We start from the raw sequence: 22,986 nt of genomic DNA, 5'->3' as shown, positions 1-22,986 counted from the left end.
TTTTTTCTCCACTATGTGGCTTAAAATGGCGGTAGTAGATGTTAGTGGATCTCTCATTTCCCTTTTTTAGCGTATTTCAACGTGTCAAAACACCCGGGAGGTGCCCAGGACTTTGGTAGTTCCCTCAGGATGTCTGTAGTTAGGGTAGTAGTTATTTTTGATATCAAGTGTGGTTATGCTTCTTTTGATGAATATTGTGTTCATGTGCGCAAGGATCGTTCGGGTTTTTATTGATTTAGAAGCTCGCTGGTTGGTGGTTTTCTGGCTCTGTTGTGACTCTGGTAGTCCGGTGACAATGTGGGGGAAAATGGAGTGAGGCACAGGATGCTATATGAAAAAAATGGAGAACTGTTTGAGGGAGCGGGTGCTCCCTCGCCTCGCTTCTCCCTGCGACTTGATCCCGTTCTTTTCGTAGTGTTGTGGCGTCTGTTCTGTCCTGTCGCCCCAGTAACGTGATGTGGAAAGTGGAGTCGAAAACTGTTAAGTTGGTGGGAGTCGAGAGAGGGAGTAAGAGTGGTTAAGAGAAAAGTAGAAGGGAGGACTTCTATATGCAATATTGAATAGTCTAGAGATGGTACGTTGAAAACTTTTGGTTCTCTCAGCAGTAGAGCAGAAGCTGGGAAACACAGGTTCAGCTAAAGTTTTCGATACTGGTTTCCACGTTGATTTCCCTATGTGGGAAGGGATTGCTTAATTACTCGGCTGTTTTAATGCCGTTACCGAATCAGCTGATCCTGGCCATGCACTAATGGCACTGAATCGATTTTGTTCTCATCGAGACCGGCTCCAAAGCATTCCTTGAGACGAGATTTTGGGGTCATGTTTTGTGTTCCTTGGATACTGCTTCTACAGGGAAAAGCTAAGATCTCATATATATATATATATATAAAATGAGTTTTATAGCACAAAAACGAAATCTGTAGGGCTACCGGGGTAGTAAGAACAAGCAGTACTTTTACATCGTTCTTTCTCGTGTTACTCATTCAATTCACCAAAGACCCGCGTTTGGATAGCTACCATAGTTTTGTGGTAAAGTAACTATATTAATGTAAGTTTTAATAAATATAAATATGTAAATATACTGTACGTACCTTTTGTTGGGGTTTGTACTAATAGAAGTGTTTTACACGAAGCATGTGGACTAAAAAAAATAAAATCGCCGATAGTTGGTTCTAAATTGACAAGAATGTTCTTATAGGGTATCGAAATCCCCTAAAGAAAGTTGAGAAGTTCATGACGGTCTTGAAAATAATCGCAGGAGTGGGTTATCTCCCTCTGATCAATAGAAAAATATGAGCGCGTCCCACGAATTTCTCTCTCCTTTCTGCATCTATTTTAGATCCCTTAGCATGGGTTTTACGTTTAAGTTCTATGTGTATTTGCTGGGGATTTGTGTTTCTAGTCTCCTTTGATCATGTCCCATAGCTGATCGAGCAGAAAGGGAGTAGGTCTTTACCTCTTAAGTGCGCGTGAACTACCTTCGCTTGTGAGTAGCAAGGCTTATCCCAGAGCTGTAGAGCCGTGACTTTCTTCCCTTCATTCACATGAATGCGACAGAAGGCAGGAACAACAAAACGCAGTCTCCTAAAGGAGAATCTTCTGGTTAAGATAAGAAGGTTTAACTCTTCTAATAAGAGTTATAACTCTTCTTCTGTAGAAGAGGATGGAAAAACACAGCACTTGCGCACAGCTGTGGGAAGCAACTCGTTTCCTTGGGCTATGATTAAGGGCGATGCAGAGTTTCTTAATGCCGATCATTTGGGGCAGGGGAGGCTTTGGCTTCCGTATGGTTTCTCTTGGTTTCTCTGACTGCAGTAATGAATTGAAGATCTGAAAAGGATTTGTTACAGACGTGCACTGTCAGGAAATATTTCGGTATTGCTTTTAGAAACATAACGTAGTCTTAACTTCAGCAACAGAGCTCGTGGCTGCTTTCACTTCGTTAGCATGCTCTGGGCAGGAGCCGTTAATACAAGGCGCTAGAACACAGTCTTGAATAAAAGATAACAATGTCGCGCAGGGCTGTCAGTCTCTGCAAACCTAGGCTCTCATTCCTGCTTCGTGTTGTTTTGGAGAATGACACGGGTTAGCAGCGCTGTTACCAGGCACAATGCAATCGTGGCAGCCGAGGCAGGGCTTGCAGACCGGGTGCGCTGTAGAGCGCTTCGGCGGGCGGCTCTGGGAGCGGGAAGGGAGGCGGAGGCGGAGGCGAAGCTGCAGCGCCCGCACCGCCGTGGCGGCCGGAAGCTGTTTTGCAGCCTCACAAGTGGGGATTTTATAGGCAGGGAAATTAAATGCCCGGCACGGCTGCCGGAGGAATCGCGAGGGACGATGGGTGCTCGGCTCGGAGCTGCTCTGCCGCACGAGCGGGACCGCTCCCCTGTACCAGCTGTCGCTGGTGTCCGCCCGGCATCTTCTGCCAAGCCCGGTGGTCTCTAACTGGGGGTAAATAGACCAGTCTCCGCCTTCGTGTTCAAGGAGCGGGTTCTTGCCGACGATATCGCAAATAGCACGTTGTGAGTCCGTATTTCTGTGGCTTGATGTGGGTAGTGAGGATTTCCGTGGGGTTCGCTGAAATCTAGAAATCCTTTGCTTTTACGAGATTGTTCTCGCGGGCTCCTTTTAGTGATTTCTACTCCCGCTGTCCCCACGTAGCATCTGCGAGCTCCCATGGCTTGTCGAATGGCATCCTGACATCGCCAGCAGTCACAGCCTGCCTCCGCGGAGCAGGGAGTCGGAACTGCAGGAACAAGAGCGGATCAGCCCGGCGCTGCGGCCAACAACAGAGCTGCTCTGCCGCTCCTTTCGCTGGGGAGGCGCGGGGCTGAGAGTGAGCCCGCGAGGCGGGGGCCGAGGCTGCCATGGGGACAGTTCCCACAGGGGACAGCGCGGGCTGCCTGCCGCGCTGGGTCCCGAGCGGGAGGATCCCAGTGTTTCGCGTCGTTGGGGGTGTCACCGCCCTTGCGCTTATCTCTGCCCGGAGGAGCCCATGGGTGAAAGGCACTAGCGGGGTCCCTGCGCCTCCGTTGGCGGCTCCGCGCTGGCGATTTGGGCTCGGTCCGAGAAGGAGCTCCTGCTTCTGGCTCTGGTGTTCCTCGGTGAGCAGGCAGACCCTATTTACTATCGGGGTCCCGTCAGTGTACGAGCTTTTCACGTGCTCCTTTCCGGGTAGAGATGAGGGCTGGGGCTGCCGGTCGGTCTGGAGACAGCTGCCGGCCTGGAGAACGGATTCAGCCCCTTCTTCTGTCTCCCGCTGAAGCGTTGTGACCTAATTTAGCACCAGTGGGGCCCCCCGGTTCTGGTGGGTGCACCCGGGATTTTCCCAAGTCTCAGTACTGAGCGGGAGGTGTCCTGCAAACCTCCGCCGAAGGCACCGCCCCGCGTCTGCACTGTCTCTGATGCATTGCCCGCGGAAACAGCGTCTTAAAATAATCGCTGACGTAGACTATGATGTTCAAACACGAGTGACGAGTGGCCTTTCGTGTGGTGCAGCCATGAGCTCCACAGCCCCGAGGTATACCGGTTTTACTATTCACTTTTTTGTTGTTTTGGTTTTTTTTTTTCTTTGCTCCCTTAGCAGTTTCTTCTGGCCGCTACCATTGCTCCAAGCACAACGTGCACGGCTGGACTAATGACGTCTTATTGCCGGAAAAGCGGATGATTGTTTGAAAATATAAGACGGGGCGGGAGAAAGAGTACGTAAGAGATGGTCGGGGCTCAGAGGCGGCGTAAATGCAGCACTGCAACCGCCTGTCGGGCGGAGGGACGTGAAGAAAGCGCTCTGTGAGCACGTCGGGGAGTAGGACATGATGAGAGGGGTTGTGTAGCAGTGAGTGAGAGGTCCCGGAGACAGAGGTCCCGGACCATGCCCTCGGGATCGCAGAGCTGAATTCCTCGGCGACTTGGGTTAAACCGGCTTTAAGAATGGGTCAAGCCGAAGGAAAGGAATTGGGAACGGTTTGGAGGTTGCAAATTGAAGGCAAACGTGAGATCAAAGACGAGGGTTTTAAAAAAGTGGTTACATTATCTAGTGTGATACCACGGGAAGTGTCTACATTAAAGGTGTTTCATACGACTGATGTGCAAATAACGTAATTAGGGTAAGCGTTCTGAGGTGGAGAGGAGGCCTTTGAGACTTGAGACCCTAAGAGGCATTAGGTGGAAGGTCGGCCAAACAAGAGTGAGAGTGGAGAAACTGAGCTTAAAGGCACCCTTGAAACCCCCGAGGGAGCTGGATGTGGGAGGCAGAGAACGAACAGGCAGGGAGGAACGGGTCTCAGGCTCTGCTGAGCAGAGCAGTGGCTTTGCACAAAGGGCAAAGCTGGATTCTGCCCCCATGGCACAACGCTGTTAGTCCCTTCACGGCAGGAGTGGCTATGGTGTAACTGGCCCTGGATATTTCATATTACCAAGCACTGGATTTTGGCCGTGGCCCAGAGCAGTCTACCTGAGTGGTGTGCGGATCAGGCACTTATCCAGGATGGACTGGGAAGACATTGCAGTAGGAGCTGGGTGTTGGGATGGTGCCAGCAACGTGCATATTCTGGCGAGTGAAGCTGCCTGACTGATGGGGACATCGCTGTCCACAGCAGAGTGTGGAAAAGGACAATCGGACAATGGATGCCAAAATACTAAAGCAGGGTTGTAAGGTTTGAAAATGTTTTTAAAAAGAAACAGAATCGAAGGCAGGTTCTCTTAGAGCCCTGTAAACAAGCATTAGGCAATGCTACAAAGTTAAAGAGATGTAGCAGAAAGCTGCAGAAGTTACTTCACTGATAAATGAGTAGTAAATGACTGAATTAAAGACAAAATCGGTGTAGGCTGACAGATGTTTCTCAAAATGTGAGTACATCTTGGAAAGAGGCAAATGTACAATTACTTTGACTGATTTTGGCCATTGTTCATTAATCATTTTCTGCTAGCACTGCTGGTATTTCAGGCACCAGTATGCATAACCACAGCTTGTTATTCCAATATTAACATTTTAAGAAAATCTGACTTTGAGTAGGTTTATCTGTTCAACAGGAGGATCTTGGGCCCAAAATTCTTGGGTTTCTTAATTGCAAACCCAGTCACAGACGGGTGAGTAAAGTCTGTTTTACCTATGTGTGCACCTGGGACACCAACACCCATCTGCCCTAGCCTTCCCAGATGCACAGATTTATCTTTGCCAGAGGCCAAAGTTAAGGGAAATTAATCTGTCTTTTCTGTGACTTTAATAGGTGTTATTGCATTAGTTCAGGGTGTTTATAATCACTGGGCATCACTACAGAGCAGTAGAACTAACAACATTTTCATATATTGTAGATGACATCATATCTTGGCAGAAGAGGGTTCTAGGGCAAATCTGGGGTGGGGGGAGTCTGGATGACAATTTTATGGTGACTAGGTGGGAATTGGGGATTTCTGCAGTTAGCAATCAAGAAAAAAAAAAAGGTAACCAGCGTACCATAAATACTTACATTGTATACTCCGTGCAATGGTCCACTGAACAAATTTACATAGTATGTGAATTAAGGTGGATGCACACCAGCTCTGCAGCTCCTGTACTCAGCCCCACCCCCAGCCGCTCCAATGGGTGGTGCAGCGTCAACGCAACAGAAGTAAAATGCAACATTCGGATACTGCCAGGGATGCCGGAGTAAAAAAAATCATGATATCCGCAGATACGTGTGCTGCGGCTGACCAAGGCAAGATAGAAATTTCACCGGGAGGTTTTGCTGAGTTGTGAGGATGCAAACAGATGTATTGTGGTTTGTTTTTATTGTTTTCTGTTTGTTTGTTGGTTTGTTTTTTTTTTTTTTTTAAATTTAGTGTACATCTTTTGGCTGTGCTCCCGGTTTTCTCCTATTTTGAAAGGCCCTGATACTATGTATAATTGAAAAGTTCTTTTTTACTTGCCTGGAAATTCTCAGCTGCATAAAGAAACACAATGAATTCAAGAAGGGTTAAGATCTGTCCTTGTCGCACATTTATAGCCTCTTGCTTTTGGTCGATCAGGATCTCGTGATAATAATCTCTCACAGAAGGAAACTGGAAATGGAGGAGGCCAGAAGGGTTGTCAGGGCTTGAGGCATATCTGTGTAAATTGCTGCCGAAGGTCATTCCAGGAAGGTTTTCCAGGAGGGTATTTTGAAAAGTTTTCTGCCCTCTCTTACCTGCTTAGGGGGTAGTTGCTAACTGTGCCCTTGGTGCAGAAAGTCGGGGAAGTGGAGAGCTTTGATCCCTCCCCGCACCCCCTTCTCCCCCTCCACCGGTGATCTGCTGTCTCTGTGTGTTATCGGTTCGTCTCTCCCCACATTTCCTGGGCATGTCCTATAGGCAAGACCTCTCTGGCGCCGATATTTACTTTTCTACAAGTAATTCCACAGCTGCAGCCTCCCACTTTCACCCGCCCGCCCGAGCAATCCCCATCCTGCTTTGGTGGGCTGGATGGGAGGTTGTCTGTGGCTGCGGGGGTGATCGGGTTTACCTTGTCCAGAAGGCGAAGAAGAAAGGAGGCTTTTTCTTTTTTTCTTCCCCCCCCCTTCCTTTCTCTTCCTTTCTCTCTCTTTTTTTTTTTTTTTTTTAAGTTTAACAGGGGTAGATTCGACTGCCTCCTTTAACTGTGCTCTTAAAACCCCTCTGGGAAATGTTGTGCTTAGCCGGAGCCTGCCTGGACTGTGCTGACCCATGTTTAGCCCATGCCTGTCACTTCTCATACTCGTTTCTCTTCCACCACGGTACTCTGACAGCGTGCGGCAGCGCATCCTCTCGCTGCCGCTCCTGCCAGAAGCCGAGAAAGGGAAGCGCGAGGGGGTGGGTGAGTGATGTCTGCCTTGCGTCTCTTCTTCAGCGAAACGCACCCATGCCGCGGACTCGGGGGCCAGGACCCCGCCCCCCCGGATTTCCGTCGGGCGTTAAAAAAAAAACACAAAACAAAACACAAAAAAAAAAGAAAAAAGGAGGGGGTGGAAGAAGCCGCCGGCCGGCGGGGCGGCTGCGGCGGGGGGAGCGCAGCCCTCTCCCCAGGCGGCCTCTAGGTGGCGCTGCCGCCGCCGCCGCGCGGGATCCCGCCGCGCCGGTCACAGCGAGCGGCGGCGGCGGGCGCAGCGGAGCGGAGCGGAGCGGAGCTGCCGCCTCTCCCCGCACGGCTGCCGGCGGCTCAGGGAGCGGAGCCGCCGTGGAGTAGGGGCGCCTCCCGCGCCTGCAGCGAACTTCTCGCCTTGCCGCCGGTGCGCTCTGGTGCCCGTTCGCCTTGCGCTGGGAACTTCGGGGGTTGGCTGAAATTCTGGATTATGTTCCTGCTGAGCCGGTCTGCGGGGAGCTGAGCCAGGGGAGGAAGAATGCGGGTCTATTTAATGGTCTTCTGCTTTATTTGCTGCACCGCGAACGGGCAAGTAGTGTATTCCGTCGCTGAGGAAACAGAGCGTGGAGCGTCTGTTGGGAACATAGCAAAGGATTTAGGAATAGATGCAGCTACTCTTTCAGCTCGGAAATTTCGTATGATCACCGGTTCAAGTAAGCAATATTTTAATATAAATGCAAGCACGGGGGCTTTGTCTGTTAACGACCCCATAGACAGAGAGCAGCTTTGTGAATTAAAGTCTGTCTGTCTTCTGAATTATGAACTCGTGTTAGAAAACCCTCTAGAACTTTATAGGATGGAATTTAAAGTCTTGGACATAAATGACAATTCCCCCAGCTTTCCCTTAAGTGAATATCATATAAACGTGCCTGAGTTCCTGTCACCTGGGACACGGTTTACACTCCCCAATGCCCAAGATTTTGATGAAGGTACCAACGGTGTCCAGAATTACACACTGAGCCCTGATGAACATTTCCATTTGGAAATGGAGACACGTGGAGATGGGAGTAAATATCCTGATTTGGTGCTGAAGAAAGCCTTAGATAGGGAGCAGCAAGCCACTCACAGACTTGTCCTTACAGCCAAAGATGGTGGGGATCCTCCAAAATCCAGTGATGTCCCAGTCATTGTGACTGTGCTGGATACCAATGACAATGCACCACAATTTGAGCACTCAGTCTACAGGGTGAGTATCTTGGAAAACTCCCCCACTGGCACTTTGGTAGTACAAGTGCATGCCACAGACTTGGATGAAGGCCCAAATGGTGAGGTCAGGTATTCATTTAGCAATACTACTTCTGCTGATCTACAGCAAATGTTCTTAATTCACCCACTCACTGGGGAGGTGACAGTCAATGGCATTTTAGCTGTTCAGAGACCTCTCCTTGAGATGCTTATTGAGGCAAGGGATAACGGGGCATTTGGCATGTCCAGCACAGCTAAGCTGCTGGTGGAAATCACTGATGTGAACAATCATGGCCCAGAGATAACAATTACATCCCTTACCAGTCCCATTCCTGAGGATGCTGTTCCTGGCACAGTGATAGCTCTGCTGAGTATTATGGATAAGGACCCTGGGGAGAATGGGAAAGTAACCTGCCAGATCCCTGATAACCTTCCTTTCAAGTTAAAGCCTTCCCTTGAAAACTACTACAGTCTGGTCACCAGTGGGCTTCTGGACCGAGAGCTGATCAGTGGGTACAACATCACCATTACTGCCACAGACTTGGGTTCTCCACCCATCACCACTCAGAAGACCCTTTGGTTGCAGATTTCTGATGTGAATGATAACCCCCCAGTCTTCAGTGCAGACACATTTGATGTGTTTGTGGAGGAGAACAATCCACTTGGTGCTTTTCTCCACCAGGTCTCAGCATCTGACCCTGATATGGGGGAGAACGGACGGGTCTCTTACGTGCTCAGGAATTCCACAGTTGCAGGCAGTGCCCTGGCCAGCCTTCTGTCTGTGAGCTTGGCTAACGGAAGCATCTATGCAAAACGTGCCTTTGACTTTGAGCATCTTAGAAGCTTCTATTTCCAAGTGGAAGCCAAGGACAATGGGTCACCAGCCTTGAGTGCTGCCGTAACTGTGAATGTTTACATCTCAGACCAGAATGACAATGCCCCAGCCATCCTGTACCCCATCAGCCAGAATGGCTCAGTAGCTGTGGAAGTTGTACCCCGACTGGCTGATGAGGACTACCTGGTGACCAAAGTAGTGGCGGATGATGAAGACAATGCGCAGAATGCCTGGCTTTCCTACCACCTTGCCCATTCCTCTGACTCCACCCTGTTCCACTTGGCACCACACTCTGGTGAGTTGCGCACCACGCGCTCCATGCGCTCCACTGACTTCCTCAAGCACAAGGTGGTTGTGGTGGTGCGGGACCATGGGGACCCACCACTCTCCTCTAGTGTAACAGTGGGCATCCTGCTGGCTGACACCCTACCTCAAGCACTGCCAGACTTTGATGACAGTGGGGAGCCACCACCACTGCTCAACACTACAAACATCTACTTGATCATTTCCCTTGCCTGTGTCTCCTGCATCTTTGCAGCATTCCTCCTTTTTCTTGCCATTGTGCACCTGTGCCGCTGCTGGACTTGCTGCAGCAGCAGCTGCTGCCCAGCTGATGAGTATAAAAAGTATTGCTATAGTGTGCATATGCTTCCCAGCTCCCACCTCCCACTGGACATGCTGGAGGTCACTGGTGTGGGTAAACTGACTCATACATACTTGTACAGGGCATCTGTAGGTCTTGGGCCTAGTAGGAGCAGCATCCCAAAAGGTGATGCTGGGAACATTCCCAGTGGCTCAAGGTTACAAGTGCCAGGACACTGCATCCAAGTGCCGCAGGTTCAAAGTGATCGGCTGAGTGCTGTCCTTGTGGTAAGTACTTCTTCCTTTCACTTTTTTTTCTTCCCAGGCACATGGCCTTGCGTCTATACTGGATTGCTGTCAGTGTGAAAGAAGGTACTGAGGGTATTTTCAGGACAGCAGGTGTCATTTCATGGCACCTGGAGGAAACTTCAGTTCCATTTATACCTTTCCTAAAGCCAAGATCTATTTGGGTGAAATATGGTCTGGGATGGCAAAAGTGATTTTTTTTTCCCCCCACAAACATTTAGGACCTTCGGACATACCTGAAGGTAAAGGTGATGAAAGCGAGAGCTAAATACCTTGCAAGCCGAGCCATTGTCTTCCGATAGCTAAGTAGAGGCATGGTAAGAGTCCATGCAAGTTTCTAATCCATGGGTGGTTCTAATCTATGCTGTATGGAGCCTGTGATTTTTTTTAAAATTATTATTCTTTATTTTCCCCTCCCCCAGTTCCTGAGATTTTTTTCATTGAGGGGTGAGTAGTTTGCTGAGCCAAGGTGCTGGTTTACAATGCCCAAGGTAAGCCTATGATGGAGTAGCAGGAATTCAATATCTAACATCCCTTTAGGAAATATAATTTGTAGTGCTCATCTCTCTTTCCAAGCAATCCAGAGGTTTTGTGAATCTCAGATAATTATCCTCTGAGGCCCTGGCCAAGCTGGTTTCTTGTCAATAGTGTGACGGGTGACTTTGCAGGAGAAAATATCTTACTTTGACCGCAGTTTAGGGCTACAAGGTAGTATGTGTCTGTGGGTCTGATCTGCTAGTTGTTGCTGTGTCACTTGTCCAAGATTCAGTTTTCTTATATGCAAAGTAATGCTGGTTGTATTTTAATAGGTGCTGTGAGTTGCCTTTATATTTTTCTGAAGTTTTCAGATATTTTGCCTGCAGACTGTCAAATTTCCTTAGTATGCATAACAGTAGCTAACCGCTGTTGGCTCTGTCCAGACCAGTACTCTCTAGTAAGAGCCATTCCAGATGTTTCTAAGGCAAATGTAAGAACCGATGTTAGACAGGCATGGGATAATCTGCTTCCTGCAGTTGTTTTTATCCTTATTTACAATTATTAGAGGTTGTCCTAAGTCTGTAACCATTATGTTTATTTTAATTTTTTAAAATAATTATTGTAACTTTAAAAACATGTAAATGGCCAGCCCCTTTTCGGACCTTGATGTAAGGGTAGCTTCAGCAACTTCTTTGGATAATCAAATGTATATTCAGCTATATAGCACTTCCTTTTATAACTCTTTAACTTCCAAGTAGTGATTTTTAGTAAGTTTTCTCTTGTCCTAGTAAAGATTCCTGATTTGCTCTTAACTATGGAATTAATTTATCATGACTTCTCTTATTTGTCTGTTGGCAAGGTGAAATTGGGTTGTGTGGTTTTTTTCCCCTCTCACTCTTTTCTGAACACCTTTTCCACATAATTCTTACTGACAAGGAAATATATTTTCTCATATATTTGTTATTTGATCTACTCATGATGGTTTACCTAGTATTTAATCAAAGTCATAATCAGTTTTAAGTTCTGTTCTCTGTAGTGGCAGTGGGTTGTACATGTCATGGGTCTCTTACTATGCAAAGGGAGGGTTGGAATAAATATTGCAAAAGCAGAAGTGTCAGTGTCTTTTAGTAAGAAACTGTAGAGTCCAGAAAAAAAGCAGTGGCAGTACATAAAGAAGAATTTGTACCTAATGCATTGGTGTACTTTGGGAATATAATTGATTATTTTGAGCATCTGAAAAAAAAAGGCTGAGTTAGAACCTTTGTAATGAGGAGTTAAAAACTCTTGACAGTCTCTTAACTCAGAAGGTGTCTGCAAGAACCCTGATAGTGACTTGGGGGTGTATCCTTGGCTGGGGAGTAGTTCCTAATTAAAAAACTTCTATAACAAAGGTAATATAAAAAACCCTGGCACTGCTAATTGTGATGTTCCTGTTGAGCAAGATCTTGAAAATCAGGTTATCAACACATTACTGGACTGAATAATAGTAAAAATGCAAAAGTATCCCTGATCTCCATAATTAGCACAACCAAAATGTGTCTCATTACATCTCACTGTATTTCATTCATTCAGGTAAATTTTTTAATTTGATGCCTTTTTAGGAGCCTTTGATGGTGGGCAAAATAAATCCCAGGTGTCACCTTTGGCAATTTTATTTTCTTAGCTCCTAATATGCAGCAATGGGTAACCATAGATGTGACCTACGTGGGAAGTCCAAAGGCTGTGCATTAACTGAGCTGAGTAGAGAAGCAGAGGCAGAGACTGTGAAAACTTATCTACCCTTCGAAACAAAAGGATGTCAGTTATTACTAATTTGGTGCTGATGATTCCAGTGGCTAGTATACTGGAGAATCAACTACATATATGCATATATATGCATGTCTATGTATAGAATTCACATATTTCTTGCAAAATTTGCAAGTTTTTAAAATGGCATTCATATTCAAATAATCAGGAATGTGCAGAAGCTGCAGTTTCTGTACTTTAACTTCTGTGCATGCTTTAGATTCACCAAGATTTAAAATAAAGTATAGTTTATATTAGAGATGCTTCGAAAATATCTGATGTAGGAAAGGGAACTGTCACTTATTCTTGAAAACTTCTTATTCCTTAGTCCAAATCCCTGTGGACTTCAATATGATTTCTATGCAGAAAGATCACAGTCACTTTATTAGTGAGGAATATTTTTACTCATTTTATACTAAAATGAGCAGATTATAATTCTTCTGTGTTTAACAGTAGAAATTTCAGTAAAAAACTAAAATTTAAGTTTGGGTGTTGACTAAGTTTTGTCTTTAAATGTTTTCAAACTGAGCCAATTGGAGTGAAATATATAAACATATATGACTCTTTGAACTTCTGAGGGAGGGATCATTGTATTGCTCCCCAAGAATATGAATGTAACAAAAAGAAGGCATCAAATATTTAAAAGGCTCTGGGAGCAACTCCATAATTATAATTCAAGGCACTGGAAACAACTCCAAAATTGTAATTTTAGCAGAACTTAAATCCTTGATTATTTTAATGTTCTAGTTGAGAGGGGAATTACAGCCTTTAGTATGTGGAAGATAGAAAAAATGTCTACATATATGAAAAGTTAATTGAAATTCCAGAAGTTAAATGTATTTTAAAAGTTCAGGTTAACTTCTATGATTCTATTCTTTGTATTGATGTGCTTGATAGGCTTGAATGTTTTTTACGTATGCAGATACATGACACCATTTTGTGATTTTAGATGTTCTGTTTAGGTTAAAGCTAAAAATATAAATATGTTTGGCCATAATAGCAGTATAGTAAACTGTAATTGTATCTCTCAGTATTTTGCTGTGTCTTTCTGCAATGTAGCATTAGTGACAGCTAAGTGAAAAGCATGTTACACTGCTACGCTACTGTGCTGTATTAGAGGCAAAGGCACTGGTGGGATTACTAAAGTAAGCAGTAGGTCACTGAGTATTTCTGGGATCATGATGTGACCATGGATTGTTATGGTTCTTTTTTTTGCTTGCGTTGTCCATTGTACTGCTTAAAAGGCCTGTAATATATTTCTTTGTTCAGAGTGTAGTGGCCTCTCTGATATGACATTCAATATTTAGGTTATATCCAAAAATAGAGACAGATCTAGCAATGGAGACTATTTCTTGCTAAACTGTAATAGGAGTGGAATCATTTTACGCAACATGGCATGCATTTCCAGTGACAAAAATGGATGCACTTACATTGAGACAGTGGCATGCAATCTCGGCTGAACTGCTGCAGGCTATGCATCAGTGGCTTACTCGCGCAAGTAAAGACCAGCCATGTGTGCAAGCCCTCCCTGCATCTCGTACTCATGGGACCATCCCCCATAACATAGGTAAATATAAGTGTGAAGCACCTTCCCATTTTTTTCTGTCTGTGCTGATAACATGCCCAGAACCAGCAGTATTATACCCAATTTGTAATAATTCAGTTAAGTAGGCAAATTTCTTGGCTACAGAAGTTACTCTTGGGGTCAGTCCAAGAAAATCCTAGAAGGAGTGATGATCAAAGAAAATTCAGCAAGGGAAACTGCTGTAGATATCCCATTTTCTGACTGCTCCAATTACTTTTTGCAAAGAAGGATGCAGTTCCAGTGCTCAACAGAACACTGTGCCCATGAAAGGCTACGAATTCCTGGGCTGAAGTTTTGCTTGTCTGATGTCTGTCTTGGAGTATTATTTTTAGAGGTAGTGGAAGGGAGAGTGACAGAAGGAGTAGCTTGAGACAAAAGGCTTGAGGGGATGTGAAAAGCGATGTGACTGTGATTGGAGATGTGCATGGCAAAGGAAATGATGGGCAGGGAAGGATGAGATTGGATGGTGACCTGGGCTGAAGGAGGGTAGAAGTGAGTAGTAATTCTTGTATGAAAGCATAAATCAAGAAAACACAGTTTGGATCAAGTCCAGCCCTTTCCTATATCAACCACCATTTAAGCTTAAATATTAAAATTCAAAGATTTAAGCTTTAATTGTAAAAACCCCTAATTTTAATTGCAAAATTCACTAGGTTGTGCCCATTATTCCTATTGGAAAGTTATTCTCTAAGACTTTGAAACCCTTTTTTGATATCCTGTCAACAGTTTTTTTGCTGTGAATTTGTACACATTTGTTCTTGTGCCAGCAATCTCCTTTTAGTATAAGTATTTATCTTTCTTCTTTGGTGCTTGCTTTCTTCATAGTTTAGAGAGCAACCACACCTTTTCTTAGGCTTTGTTTGAATAATCTAAACAAGTCAACCTCCTTCAGTCTTTTTTTCTAAGATCACCTCAGCACTTGTCTGATCATGCTAATATCTGTTCTCTGCAACTGTTCTTCTGTTGTGGATATATAATTATGGCAAATATGTGATCAGAATTATATATAATATTTCAGACAAGGGGCCTCCTATGCAGTGATAGGGATACTTCCCTGTCCAGGGGATAGGGAATACATCATCTGATACATCTTGGGATGGCAGTTACCTTCTCCATAGTTGTAATATGTTGATTGATCAGTCATGTAAGTATTATTGCAGAATTTCTTTGGGGTAGACGTGGATGGGGGAAGGTTGGTTCCCAAGATGGTGGTTCTTCTGCCTAAATTCATGCATCTAAATTCTTGATGTTTGAACCTTAGATGTTAAAAAGTCATAGCCACCTGCTGAGAGCAACTCATCCTGTTCATCTTAAACATAAGAATTTAGACATAGTCCAGACATAGTGCTGAGACTAGGTGCACAGCTTTGAAATGAGAGAAACTAGCTGATATAAGTAGTATGTTATGGGTGTCTGCACTTTGGGTTATTAGATGTCATCAATCTCTGTGACAGGTGTCAAGTTGTTCATGCAGTGAATGATGCCATATCATTGTCTTCCTCAACTGTTTTTAGAACAGCCCAACTTGTGACATTGTTAAACTTTTCAGTGTAGTGCTGTATTGAATGCTTTACTGAAATCAGAATAGATGAGATGAATTTCAGTTCGTGTTTTCATTCAAGAGAATTGAAGACCAGTCTAGCAAACAGCTGAGTTTGAAAAATTTATAAGAATGTTTCTTCCTTTTCAGTGTATCTTCATTTGTCACTTTTTCGTTCCTCCAGATTTTTATCCAAACAGGAAAGCTAGTGGGCTTGTGGTCACACAGGCTGGATTTTACCATTCTACATTACTGGCAATGCAGCTACTTTTCTCCAGACTTGACAGTTTTATCTTTAAAAAACACCAAAAAAACCCCAAACCAAAACAAACCATCCTCAGCTCTACAATTCTATTTGTCAGTTCTTCTAGAAATCTGTGATGAAAATCAGGTAGTGGGGATTTAAGGATGCTGAAGGATGCTGCATTTTACTTCTGCCTTGGTGATAGCAATTTCTGTTCCCTCAGAGTAATTTGTCACATAGTCAACATTACACTCAAGATATTCAAAGTAGAGCAAAATATAGATTTATTATTGTAAGATGAGACAGTGTCTCAAGGGGGTGATCGGTGTGCATATTTCTGTACTATTGGCCTGTGTATCCTCTGTGTCCTGTTGGAGAGAGGCTGCTGGTCTTTAGTGTGGCCCAATATAACAGTACTCATGCTATGTATTTTTAGGATTACAGTTAGCTTGTTTCAATGTGTTGAAAGGAATTCTGCTAAGTGTGTGACTTGCTGAGGACTGTTTGAAGTCACAATTAATAAAATAGCAATAAAATAGCAACAAAATCCAACACCAGAACTGAAAAGGGAGGCAAGCAGGCACATGGGAATTAAGATATTGAGATTTGTAAGGCAGGGGCAGGACAGGGCAGGGTCCTGAAGAGGGCAGGGCAACAGCTCAGAGATTTGATCCTGTCAGAGTCATTTAGAGATCAACAGCAAATATGACAAATATGGCAAGTGTAAATTAAGTATCAGAGAAAGAATGTACATTAAGAAACAAAGAAAAGGTTTGTACTCTCTAGTCTTTGAGCAGTTTCTTTAAGGAAAACGAACACACTTTTGATCTTCAGATTGCTTCTTTTCCAAAGGAATGATTTTTATATTTTAATCTATTATTTTTTCTGTCTCTTCCTGGGCTTGTCCCAGCCTGATGGGTCTTTACTCCTTGACACCTCATTTAGCAGCTTTTAATTTCTTTCTTGTTCTACAAGGGCTACCTTCTCAAAGTCAAACATCTTTACACAGTTGGTCTGCAACATCAGCATTTATGGTGTTCATTCATGACACCTGAGGCTGTTGGTTCCAAAAACTTCTGTGCTGTTCCTCATCCTTTTCCAATTCATTTGTAGGGTGCAGAAGCTGAGCAAGGAAGTTCTACAGCTGAATGGGCTCTTCATCTTTTGAACTACATAGCTGTTTCCTATGTGTCTTGGGAATGTATTTTAGATAGTTATTAGACTCTGCTTTCTAGCCAATAGTTTTATGGAGATTGGCACAATATCCTTATGGTTAAAGCAGTTTTCATTGCATGGTATTAAATTCACAGGGTTGCAATCAGACCTATAGTATTAAGACATGAATACATTTCAATATAAGCCTGATTTCAGTCTTCTAACTTTGTGAGACTCCGCGAATCCCAGTACAAGAGAGATGGAGCTACTGGAGACAGTCCAGTGAAGGGCCACTAAGAAAACTAAGGGGCTGGACCATCTCTCATATGAGGAAAGGCTGAGAGAGCTGGGACTGTTTTGCCCAGAGAAGAGAAGGCTCAAGGTGGGAATCTCATTAATGTACGTAAATATTTGAAGGGAAGCTGTAACGAAGACAGAGCCAGGCTCTTTTCAGTGGTGCCCAGTAAGAGGAAAAGCAGAGGTTCTGTCTAAGCATAAGGAAACATTTTTAAATTTTTTTTTTTTTTTTAACTGTGAGGATGCCAAGCACTGGCACAGATTTCCTGGGGAGGTTGTGGGGTCTCCATCCTTGGAGACATTCAGACATGGTCCCAGACAACATGCTTTAGTTGGCCCTGCTTGAGCAGTGGGGTTGGATGAGATGACCTCCGGAGGTCCCTTCCAACCTCAATCAGTCTGTGATTCTGTGTTGTCCTTAATGGAGAAGTGTGCTGGGTGTGCCCTGCCTTAGAGTTGTGTGGTGACAATGGAGAAAAGATGCGACTTCTGGGATGCAAAATATATCCTCTAGTAGGTTTCCATTGGATAAAATACTCTTGGGCGGTTCCTGGGGGAGAGGGTGTTGCTGGGCTACAAATGTGAGATAAATGTTACTGAAGTGTGAGTAAATGCCTGAGGATCACAAAGATTGCAGAGGGCTGGTTTTTGGTTTGTTTGTGTGGAGTTTTTTGTGGTTTTTTTTTCTTCAGACTTAACAAGTTTAAGCCTTTGGTTAATAATAATTAGGATAATAATAACTAAATTAGGCCATTTTAAAGTTATGGGAATTAACAAAACTGTTGGGTTTCATATTTTTGCCTACACTATGGACCAAGTGTGCTGGTCTATGAAAAGCAATGTTCCTGGGCATTTATTGCTCAGTCAAAATTATAGTGGAGATTAGGGGAGGTGAGGAGAATGTGTTAATGTAACAACAGTTTTTGGAAACTGGGTCCTCTGTGAGAGGATGATCTATTCATAGGATCCACCATGCCAAGGAAACCATGCCGTCTGAAACATCACACTTCATAGACTTGGAGGAGAGTCAAGTTTTGTTTGTGTGTACTTTGGGGAATCTTTTTTAGACAGAAAAGGTAAAAAAATCCCACCAGAACAAAACCCCTAACCCTCTCTTATGTGTTTGCTCAGGGAGACCTTTTCTGTGTTTTTCATTTTTACTTGTCTTAGGGTACCAAAGATACCAAGAACTCAAAACATCTGGCATTTGGTTAGGCCTAAAAGATCTGCAGAATTTGAGTTTTGTTTAGTAGAAAATGGGAAATTTATGAATGCTGATAAATGCCAATAAAAACACTACTCAGGATAATTGATGATTTGAATGTTCAGTGACCAAAACTTATGAAAGGCCATGGATTTTGCAAAGAGCACAAATATGCTAAAGGTGCTGAAACAGGACTGACTTAATATTTTATATTGTAAACCCAGTGATCCCTGCAACCCATGCCGAGGTGGTCTTGGGTTTTTTTTCCTTTTAAGGTTTTCAGATCTGTAGCCTGAATTCCATTTGCTTGCATTACCCATTCTTCCCATACCCTTCACACCCCCAGACCCCAAAAAGAAAAAAATTCTAGGCAAATTTATTAAAATAATCTTGATTCTGCTCTGTATGTCAGCCTGCTATTTATCTCCAGTAGTTGTACATAATGAGAAAATTTGTAGTATTTCAGGAGCCATTAAAATGTGGTGTTGTAAATGTATTTCTTTCTGTTGACATAGTTTTCTTCTTTGAATAATTAATGTCTTGTGGTGCATAGCCTATATCAATTCTATTGTCTCTCTATATATTCCTTCAAGTGAATCGTTTACTTGTTTGGCTTTTCCTGTTATTGTTGTGGGTTTTTTGTTGTTGTTGGTTTTGTTGTTTGGTTTTTTTTGGGGGGGAGGGGAGAGCATGGGGGAGGGGAGCAATCATGAATACCCTGAAGATAATTGAACTCTAAAGCTATTTGTTCTCAATATAGTATTGATAGGAAGGAAATCTGGTGGAAAAAGGAAGTGGTTTCTTCCTTCCAGTCAGAGGAAATATAACTGACTGTCACCTTGTCTCACCCTTTTTGGGTTGGTGAAGTAAAATCACCCTAGTAAATGACTTGTCTAATCTGAGTTGCCAGCTGGAATGCTTTCAAATGGTTTTTGGTTGTTGGTTTAGGACTGCTATTTGCACCTTCATCTTTAATTTTATTATGCATTTGTCTAGGGATTAGAATTAGTGAGTTCCTGTCTTCTCTTTTACAACATCACGCTTCTTTACAAGGTATTCAATCTCTTTAATGCATCTCACCTTATTTGTAAAACTACAAGAAAAATGAACCTGACCTAATGCAGAACATGGAAAGATGCCAGTCTGATCATGATCAGACCACAGCTGTAGAATACAAATCCACACTGAAGATTATAATTTTGGAGCTCTTAATCTGGTAAGGCCCTTTACAATAGTAATGTTATGTCTCATGAAAAAGCTTTTCTTCACTGAAGCTGCTCAGACAGGACCCAGATGTTTTGGGGTAAAATCTGAATTGGACTATGGAGCCCTGGAGCTGTAAGTCCCCATTGTATGAATTAATAGTTCATCACTAAGTTGTTCTTTTTTGTATTGTATTATCATCTAGGACATGGGGCCAGTGTTGTTTAAACTAGTAAATTTATGTTTTTGGAAAACAGCCAATACTGGAGTTAAACCTATTTGGAGGAAAAAAACCCACCAAACAAAAAATAACAAAACACAAAACACATGCACGAAAAAAACCCCACCAAAACACAAGGTGGGAATTAGTAGTTTTCTACTACCTAATAGGCTGGACACAAGGAAGAAATTCTTCCTTGTGAGAGGAACCCAGGGATAGGACCTAGAGAGGTGTTGGAATTCCTGTCCCTGGAAATACTCAAAGCTTGACTGCACAAAGATCCTGAGCAACCTAATCTACCTGTCAGGTTAGCCCTCCTCCCATTGAGTAGGAGGTGGAAGTAGATGCCTCCTTAGGTCCTGTCCAACCTAATTTTTTTTTCCATGATTCTCTGAAATGTAGCAAAATGTAAACATTTAAAAGTTGTTATAGCCTTTCCAAAAATGATGCTTTATTCAATTTTCAAAAGCTGTACTGGGTGTTTACAGGGGTTCTGAAATGACTGTATATTTCCCAATAGATGCTCAAATGCCACTGTGAAAGATATGAAAATCATGCCACAACACCTGAATTCCTTCCCTGTCAGATGCACAGCTGGTGGCATCCCCTGTCGTGGATCCTAATGCTGCGTTGTAACCAGCTGTCTCCAGCTGCAACTACAGTGATGATCATACTCAAGTAGCAGTTTAGCAAGCTCTGCTTTGCCATACAAACATGAGATCAAAACCACACATACCAAGCTTTGGGGAAAGTTTTGATGCCTAAACTTCTGAATGCAATCCTAAATTCTCTTCTGAAAGAATTTTTTTTCTGCAACAGAATAGCTATTTTCCTTTTCTAGAAAGCATTTATGCTAATAATTCAGCTCCCACAGGAAGCCTAGATCTTATCTTTATCCTCAGCTACGTATAACTGAGATGTAACTGAGAAGATTTTAATTTTCTTCTCTCTCTCCCCCCTTATAAAATACAAGTTCCTTAGATAAAATATCACCATATAAATTATGAGCCCAGTTGAAACAGCTGTTGGTTGTGTGCGCACAGGGTTCTAGCCTAACTGTAAACAGGGAAGAGAAGAGATGCTCCATGGTGTAGTATCCTGATTTAATGGGAAGCTGTGGAAGTGGCTTTACTGCAGCTATTAGTTTGTGGTGTACTATATAAGAATCTGTAGCTCAAATCCTACTCTACCTTTCAATTTTCTACTCTTTTTGCTTTGAAATTCACAGGTTCTATTACTCTGTCTTGAACCTATTGGTAACTCTAGCACACAAGTAAAGTAGATGGAAGGGGATTATACGCTATCATTGTAGTCTGGTTCACTGATGAAAGCAATGATGAATGTCATCAGGAAGCTGATTAAAGGAAATGTCAGTTTTCATACATGATGCATATTGAATAATTTAATCTTCTACATATGGCCTGATTTGAAAGGATACATTGTGTTAATGTTTTTTGTTTCTCCTGGGTGACGTTCTGTGAACTGTTGAAAACAGTGCTAAAGAGGCAAATTAATGGGGTAGAGATACCTGCCAGATTAGAAATACCAGTAAGATAAAAGAACAAAAGAGAAGGGATGTCTTTTTCTAGTGCACTTAAATGAAACATAATTCTGATTTAATGTAAAATTCAGTTTACTGGAAATCATTGTTAATACTTCAAAATGAACCTGTACTTACCTAGGCCTATGCCTACGCTGTATCACTGATACCAGCTGAGTGCTATCTGTGGTGGTGGTAACTGCACCAATACTTCCAAATTGAAGTCCTGTAAGGACTTTTTAATTTCTTTTCCCTTCTGCCAGAGTGCAAGGAGGTTTTTGGAATAATTCGTAAATCTCGCCTTTAAAATATGGAATAATTATGCCATCCATAAATTTCCTTTGTAATGCCCTTTTGAATGCTTACTTGCCTACTTGTAATCAGGATTCTGACTTTATCAGATTTTATTCATTCATTGTACTACTGACCACAAGATTGTTAAAAGTACAAAGTGTATGTTGGCTGCAGTGACCATGAGATAGTTGAGTTTATGATATTGTGTGGTAAAAGCAGAGCAACAAGTCGGGTTACAGCCTTGGACTTCAGAAGAGCCAACTTTGGCCTCTTCAAAGACCTGCTAGGAGGAATCCCATGGGCTAGGGCTGTAGAAGGCAGGGGGGTCCAAGAGAGCTGGTGAATATTCAAGGACCACTTCTTCTGAGCTCAGAATTGGTGCATCCCCTAGGAGGAAGAAGTCACACAGAGGACCCAGGAGACCTGGATGAATGAGTGAAGAGCTTCTAGAGAAACTCAAATGGAAGAGGGAGGTTCACAGTATGTGAAAAAAGTGGCTGGCCACTTGGGAGGAATATAGGAATGTTGTCAGGGTATGCAGAGATGTGATGAGGAAGGCCAAGGCCCACTTGGAACTAAATCTGGCAAGGGATGTCAAAGATAACAAGAATACATCGGTAGTAAAAGAAAGACTGGGGATACAGTGGGCCCACTGCTGCAAAAGAAGGGGCACTGGCGATGCAGAATGCAGAGAAGGTGGAGTTACTGAATGTCGTCTTTGCTTCAGCCTTTACTGCTAAGGTTGGCCCTCAGGCATCCCAGCACCCAGAAGAGGGCGAAAATATCTGGAGAAAGGAAGACTTACCATTGGTTGAGAAGGATTGGGTCAGAAATCACCTATGCAAACTGGATCCTTGCAAATCTGCGGGCCACGATGGGATGCCCCCATGAGTGCTGAGTGAGATGGCAGATGTTCTTGCTCAGCCACTCTCCATTATCTTTGAAAGGTCAAGGAGGACAGAAGAGGTGCCCGAGGACTGGAGGAAAGTAAATGTCACTCCAATCTTCAAAAAGGGCAAGAAGGAGGACCCAGGAAACTATAGGCCAGTCAGCCTCACCTCCATCCCTGGAAAGGTGATGGAGCAGTTAATCCTGGAGGTCATCTCCAGGCATGTAGAGGACAAGAAGGTTATCAGAAATACTCAACATGGATTCACCAAGGGAAGATCATGCTTGACCAACCTGATAGCCTTCTGTGATGGCATGGCTGGCTGGGTCAAAGAAGGGAGAGCAGTGGATGTTGTCTATCTTGACTTCAGTAAAGCATTTGACATTGTCTCCCATAACATCCTCATAGGCAAGCTAAGGAAGTGGGGGTTGGATGAGTGGACAGTGAGGTGGACAGAGAACTGGCTCAACAACAGAACTCAGAGGGTCATGATCAACAGAGCAGAGTCTGGATGGAGACCAGTTACTAATGGTGTTCCCCAGGGGTCTGTGCTGGTCCAGTCCTGTTCAAGATATTCATCAATGACCTGGATGATGGGATAGAGCGTAATCTCAGCACATTTTCTGATGTACCAAGCTGGGAGGAGTGGCTGATATGCCGGAAGGCTGTGCTGCCATCCAACAAGACCTGGACAGGCTGGAGAGGTGGGCCAAGGGGAACCCCATGAAATTCAACAAAAGCAAGGGCAACGTCCTGCACCTGGAGAGGAACAACCCCATGCACCAGTACAGGTTGGGA

The 22,986-nt window shown here is 43.7% G+C and overlaps 1 protein-coding gene across 4 annotated transcripts in view; it reads left to right on the top strand.

Moving 5' to 3' along the window:
* Nucleotides 1-22,986, top strand: part of LOC142061378 (protocadherin alpha-C2-like) — a 102,845-nt gene that overhangs the window by 13,646 nt on the left and 66,213 nt on the right. The window contains exon 1 of one of the 4 annotated variants that reach the window (XM_075102329.1): nt 7,110-9,737. The exons of the other annotated variants lie outside the window; for them this stretch is intronic. Coding sequence (XP_074958430.1) covers nt 7,326-9,737 — 2,412 coding nt within the window. The 5' untranslated portion in view covers nt 7,110-7,325. Of the gene's footprint in view, nt 1-7,109; nt 9,738-22,986 lie in introns of those variants that run through there. 4 annotated transcript variants of the gene reach the window in all.

This window comes from Phalacrocorax aristotelis, chromosome 8, assembly GCF_949628215.1.
Source record: "Phalacrocorax aristotelis chromosome 8, bGulAri2.1, whole genome shotgun sequence".
Lineage (NCBI taxonomy): Eukaryota > Metazoa > Chordata > Aves > Suliformes > Phalacrocoracidae > Phalacrocorax > Phalacrocorax aristotelis.
Note: the sequence above shows the minus strand (reverse complement) of the source record. Positions and strands in the feature narration are given on the sequence as shown.